Source organism: Buceros rhinoceros, unplaced genomic scaffold, assembly GCF_000710305.1.
Source record: "Buceros rhinoceros silvestris isolate BGI_N320 unplaced genomic scaffold, ASM71030v1 scaffold2523, whole genome shotgun sequence".
Lineage (NCBI taxonomy): Eukaryota > Metazoa > Chordata > Aves > Bucerotiformes > Bucerotidae > Buceros > Buceros rhinoceros.
This window is the reverse complement of record NW_010405184.1, coordinates 1-6,894: the sequence shown is the minus strand read 5'-3', so window position 1 is coordinate 6,894 and position 6,894 is coordinate 1. Positions and strand designations below refer to the sequence as shown.

General features: G+C 38.7%; 1 protein-coding gene across 1 annotated transcript in view; it reads right to left on the bottom strand.

The window, feature by feature from the left end:
* Positions 1 to 2,135, bottom strand: part of LOC104491229 (cadherin-12) — a gene marked incomplete at its 5' end in the record, with an annotated part of 21,842 nt that extends 19,707 nt beyond the window's left edge. The window contains 2 exons of the mRNA XM_010133615.1: positions 1,235 to 1,262; positions 2,099 to 2,135. Of these exons, the coding sequence (XP_010131917.1) occupies positions 1,235 to 1,262; positions 2,099 to 2,135 (65 nt within the window). The remainder of the gene's footprint in view (positions 1 to 1,234; positions 1,263 to 2,098) is intronic.
* Between the last annotated feature and the right edge of the window lie 4,759 nt (positions 2,136 to 6,894).

Here is a 6,894-nt window from a genome sequence, read left to right as displayed (position 1 = left end):
AGCAGGAGGCTTTGAAATTACAGAAAAGCTAATAAGTTTGAACACTGTTGTGTTTGAAGTTCAGTTCAAGCATGAATATTTGTAGGATCAGAAACTGATAATCTACCTGCAAGCATTCACACAGGTGATGATTAACTTTATGCACAAGCCCAGTATGCTTACTCCTAAACATAAACATCAGCAGGATCAAAGTCCACAGTAAGTACTGCAAGACTGGGACTTTTTCTGCTAATACTAATGGTGGTGGAATTCCTCTTGGCTTCCATGGAAGTGGCACCTGTAGAAACTGAACAGTTAGATAAAAAGAGAACTGTAGCAGTTCTTCCAAATTCATTGTCTTCATCTCTTTTTACACTGTGGAATATATTATGCCAGCATTGTTAGCCTTTTCTGTTTTTTTAATTTCTTTACTTTGACACTATCTTTAAAGCCATCCCTTCCTTCTCTCTCCATGTGCTGTACATATGGTAAGATCAGAGGTGGAACAGTCAATCATTGAATATCCTCTCATCCTAAGAAGCTATGTATTCAATTAGATTACAGAGGGAAGAGGAGTAGGATGAAGTATTGGAGGTATAATGCCTAAAATATTTAAATATATGTACAGGAAAAACTTCAATCAAGCTTCCTTGTTTAATTGGTTGTCCACGTGGAGTAACCATGAAAATATATCTAGCAGAAGATGCTCTTACAAAGAGCTCTTCTGGTCATCGCACTGCTTTCAGATACTGCTGTAAGTCCGTAAGGCCTAGCAAAAGAATTACTCCATCTGTGTGCTTTTCAAATTAGAATTTTTGGGATCCCAAAGGGAGGTCACTTTTGGGGGATGTCCTAAAAGAAATGTAGTTTCCTTTTGCAGCCCCAAAGCACACTTTCATACAGTCTGATGCTCAATATGAGATTTTTCATAAGCAGCACAGCAACAGCTAGTCTCTTTCTAAAGCAAATAGTATTGCAAGAGCTCTGCCTTTTACCTGGAAAAAAATGCTTTCAAGAGCCGAAGAAATGGGAAAAGGATCTGCAACCAGAAAAATCAGTAACTTTCCAGAGATAAAGCCAGGTATCTGGGATATAATGCCTAACATTTCTTCTTTGATTGTGACACGAAGAGGAAGTCTGTTGAAATACTGGTATTAGGACAGCTGTCTAGACCTTCTAGTCATGCTCCAGCAGTTTGGATCACTGAGGTTGGTTTGTTTGACTGCTCAGAGTGCCTGCAAGACAGATCATGGATAACTGCACTAATCCCAAGAGGCAGTTCCCTCTTTGGAAAGTTCAGGAGAACTTACTTGTTGACACAGGACACAGCAGTGTTATTTTTCAGAAGCACCTGAATAGTCCTGTCTGACATGAGGACATTGATACGTAGTTCATATGCACTGACAGAGAAGAAACTTTCAACTATATGTCTCCCTGAATATTCTTCCCAGCATAGGAGTGTATTCCAGATTACTGAAGGCAGGAGGCATGTGGGATAAGTGTGGAAGAATATACCTTTGCTAATGTTGTCTGAATCTTCTCAAGAATAGCTCTATTTGTACATCAAGTAGGAAAGAAGAGACAGAATGGAAATATTTGGTTTATAAAATGATGAGTCAAGTCTGCAGGACTCTCATCCAGAGTGTTCACAAAGACACACACTACCCTATTAGGAACTCCAAGAATAATTTCCATTCATCTTGGCTAAACCATGAGGCTGTGCGTAGTTCATGTGGTCTCACAGAGCACTTCCCCAAAAGAGGGCTCATCTTCTTTTGAAGAGTGGAGGATAACACGGAAAACTGTGTTGACTCTCGCTGCAGCACAGAAGATAGCTGAGTGCTTGGTGTAGCGCTGTTGAATATATGAGTGACAGCAGATCAGCCCTGTGAGGATAACAGGAACTCTGACCTGTCAAGCAGACAACTGTAGTTGTTTCAGACTGTTACACCACGAATAAAAGAACTGGACAGCTGCTCTGCTGCTGCTATGGAAACATGCAGGACAACATGCTCAGCAGGGATTGGAGTTGGCAGGATGCTAAGAGGGCTGTGAAGCTCAGGTCTTGACGTGCATTTTTTACTGTTAAAAACGTGTAGGAGGGGAAGACTTCCCCTACCTAGCACTGATGGCTTTGAGAACTGTGGGAGTCCATCCTCACCAAAAGTTTATAAACCTTGCCAAAGTTTTTGCTGTTCTTGGTGACAGCAGTGGTGACACAATGCAACCGAGGAATCATATAAAACATCTTCAAATATAGTACCATTTTTCTTTTTCTTGTCTTTCTTTTTCTTTTTTTTTTTTTTTTTTTTTTTTTTTTTTTTAGTTGCTGTTTAAACACTATGCAGAGCATGCATTTGGGTGCCATGTGTTGGTCCTTAGTGGAGATATTTCACCAGCTTTTCCCAAATGTGCAGAGGAAGGCATATTGCAGCTTGACTTAGCTCAAAAAGAGGGGCTTAGGAGAAAGTTACAAGATCCTTTACAAGGTAAGAGCAATTTTTTATTGTTTCCCCTAATTCAAGTGAGTATTCTAGTCTTGCTAGTTTAAACTTGATAATGAATATCCCATACTGTTACAGTTTCATACTCAAACCTCCACTGCATTCCATATACAAACATATACATTTATATTATAAAATCTCTGTTGATACATTTCCACCAGCTAAAAAATATTACAGCCACCATCAGTGCTCACTATCATTTTCTCTTCTCAGCTCTCTTGATAGGGTTTTACTGCCTTCAAAAAAGGATGGTTGCAAAGTACTGGCTTAGTATTTCGTTCTATACTTTTAAAGAACATAGGGACACCTTCTTATGAGGAGATTGTGGTTCTAGGGATTGGTCTAGTGACCAAGCACTCTCAGGTCTTCTTTTGAAGACACTATCACAAATGTAGAGAAAGTAAAACTAACAGAGAATCAAGGCATACCAGAAAAATTTGTCAGTTACACAATGTTGGCATGCTGAAAGCTGGATCGTATCAAGGTCTCATCATCAAGGTTCTCTCATCAAGGTCTAAGTGTTCACTCATGCATTCCTAGACCGGAGACGCCCCTGTGTATTTATCCTTGCTTGTACTCTCATGTATCTGACAGCTACATCCATTCATACTGAAAAGCAGCATCCAGGTCTTTTTAGACTGAAAGGTCTCAGAGACTAATTAAAGGAGTAGAGTTACAGACTTTTCCCATACACATCCATATCTCCTAAAAAGTAAGAGCACAGGCATGGTCTGTGTAACTCTGGCACGTCACTGTTTGTGACACACAAGAGGGGAATTTCTGAGTCCAGAAAGTTTTCTTTCTGATACTGGACCTGAAAGATGAATAGATGGAGCACTTAGTAATATGGATACACTCTGACCATCTGAAATGGAATATGCAGAATGAACTTAAAACTTGTGCATGATATTATAGCCACACTATTCAAACCAGGAAATGTGCAAGGTAAGACATACGTAAGTGCGTGTATTTTAAAGGAAGAGAAGCTAGACTGGGAGCAATAAGGCCAAATGCCACAGAAATAAAAGTCTAGAGGATGTACCTGAAAGACTGCTAAAAGATAGATGATGGGTATGGTGCAGTGATGGTAAGCAACAGGGGAAGAGTTCTGACCTGCTCAAGCAGCTGAAAGGAACAGTGAGGAGAAGATACTGTCTACACCCTTTGTCACTATTTCTATAGTGTGCACGGAAGGGAAGCATGGATCATGCCCCTAGAGATGCTGTTAGGCTAAGGGCATTCAGACCAAACTTTTTCCTGCTGCAACAGCATGCATACAGAAAATCATCTGAAGGAGTAAAGTGCAGGATTTAACTGGCATGAAAATGGAAAGGAATCATCCAATGCAGTGAGCAGTAAACTATTTAACATCTAATTACTGGCTGCTCTTTTTTTTTTTTTTAATTGTTCCACAAATAGGGAGCACTAATTGCAGCCAGCTTCCTAAAAGAAGACAATAAAACAAACAAATAAACAAACAAGAATTGAGGTGGGATATTCCTTCAATTTTTATATTCAATACAGAGTTGTCCTGCACCATCATAAATATTCTTGTCTGTATTTCAAGTTCTATTGTGAAATAGTTCCTTGAGGAGACCCAGATGGTCAATCTAAGAAAACCTAAACCACAAATTTTCTGTGTACATACTGAGTGATTTGTCTGCCAACTCTGGCTTAGAAAGTCTTATTACTCCCACTACAGCTTGTCAAACCCAAGCACTGAAATGAAGCATTTTAGATGCATGAAAATTCCTGATGTGATGGGAAGTATAATTTATAAGAGAAACTATGCTTTCATCTACGCTTTTCTGATCCACAGTTTTCCCAAACTTAAGTACATACTTAATGCCTTTCTCTCAACCATAGAGGAAAGAGGAAAGATCCTTCCTTTAATTTTTTGTAGTTTCTGGACTGGCTGGGCTCTTTTTAATTTTACTAACGGTGCTCTTCCATTAGGTCGCCACTCCCTTCTGATCTTCCCCAAGCACTGCATCCTTGTCCAGCCACTCTGAAAAGACCCTACGGCTGGTCAGTGGTGAGAGGAGGTGCCTGTGCCTGCAGCTCTCAGATGGGCTAAAGCCCATCTGTGAGTGCCAGTGTCCCCCTGCAGACACCTGAGGTTATGATGCAGGTCTCAAATTAGGCAACTCGGTCAACTGAGATAAAGGCAGCTTTCTCAGTCCAGGCTGTTGTATTTTTGCACTTGAAAATGGTTTAATACTGCTTATTTAAGAGGTTTCAGACTGACTGCTTTGAGAGAATTGCTACTGAAAGTAGTTCTGTTGATAAGAAGCAAATGAGCAATGTGCATTAATTGTTAATATATGCAAAATATATGCAAAAATGCTCTGGGCTATGAATCTTAAACTATTAAGAGAATAAAAGAATTTACAGAAACACAGACTTCTGTTTTGAGGAGGAAAGAACATGGGAAGAAATGGGAACAACAACAACCATAAGACAAAGTTAATGCTGATCTTCAAAGGGGAAAAGGATAACTGTCCTGGTAATTTCTCTCCTTGTATCAGTGCAAACAAAGGCTGCATTCTGTATAATTTAAAATATCAGCTCTGTAAGCCAAGATCCACAGAGAGAGCTAAACGATTGATTTCAGAAGATATGGACTTCAGTGATTACTCTTTTTCTTATTAAATTACATGGTCCCTCATTGCAAGGAGTATCCTCTAGTTAAAAAAAACAATGGACGTACAAGCTCAGCACAGCTAGAAATTAGGCATTTGAAGGTTAAGAGCTTCTGATCATTGTGCCTCTGTGCAGAATAAACATTGCCCTAAAAGTTCCTGTTTATTTTTTTAGTTTGAGAGGGACAAATAACCTGGTTGATAGAGGTGCTTTGTTAAAGTACGTCAACTTGTCTCAGCTCATATTTTGCTGATGTAAAGTTCATTCCTTACTCTGGTAAGCTAGAGATAGAACATCTTTTTTGGGGGAGAAAAATGTTACAAAGAAAGGTGCGGGATGAAATAAAATTTTCTGTAATGTGATACATCACTGTTTCTGTACCTGACCTTAAATTGTCTAAACTGAGTTCACTTTAAGTTTTATTTAAATACTGAACTGCAGGTAAATGCAGAAATTCAGAGTTGGTGCCAATTTGGGACAGTTATATACCACCTACCATATCAGAAATAATAGATGGAAACCTTAAAAAAGAGTTAGAAACATAAATGAAAGATAATAAGATTCAACTGGTAATTGTGATCAGTTAGTTAGGATTTTTTGTAATTCCAATATGTATATAATTAAATAGATGAAAGAAACATTAGAGCAGCAGTGGTAAAAGCGTTGATGGACTGGGAGAATACAAATGAGACTTTAGGTGTGATTTGACTACCTGAAAGTCCAAAGGAATTTTCATGAGTAGAATAGTCATGTACTACGGCTGGAAATTAATAGATCTCTGCATACAACTAGATGTTGAGAAAAATGACACCTCTGCAACAGAACTTTGTCCTGGGCATCACATCATTAGATAGATATCAAAAAATGGAGGGAATTTACAGAAGAGCAAGGAAAACTGTCTTGGGTCTAGAGACTCCGAGTTATAAGGAAAGATTAAAAGAACTAAAATATGTTTAGCTTGGATAAGAGATGAAAAAAGAGAGATATGATAATGGTCTACAGATAACTGAAGGGCTTAAACACTGAGAAAAGAAAGGTTTCTAGAAAGATGGACTGAATAATCCTATTACTGTCACATAAAACCATGACCTGATATATTCATTGTAAGAGTTTTTAGAAAAATCTACTGCTAATAACAGTGAAATCACATTTGAAGTTTTGCTGTAAAATTTTCCTGTCATTAACCAAAATATGTAAAGGACACGGTAATGTTCCAAAGTGGCAGATGTTGTTCTGCCAGGTTGCCTTCTTTTTTCTTTATGTGTTTAAATAATTTATTAAGCTGTCTCCCTTAATGGGAGCAGAAGCTTTCTGTACATTTGCTGAATATACTCAGAACATTGTAGAGATGTTAGAGGTCAAATCAAAGGAAACCCTGACTGTGTTGCTGTCGGTTCATATCTATTGGGTAATCCTGTGGCTAGGATCCCAGCTGGATCCCAGAAGAAACTCACCCACGATAATCTCAACATTTAATTTTGGTGGGGTTTTTTGGGTTTGTATGTTTTGGTTTTTTTTCCAGGGAGATACTAGGAATGGAGAAAAAAACTCTGACAAACAAACAAAAAACAAACCCTAGCAGAAAAGTAAAAAGGAACCAGCACTGCCATTCATTACTAACTACTGCCATTAAACCTTAACATAACATCTCTCCCAAGTGCCCAGTCACAGTCACTGAAGGGCTTCTGCTGCCCTCCCAGGTTAAGTGGTTATCTCCTACTCTCACCTCCCTCCCTGCTTTCACAGAATCACAGAATCACAGAATCAT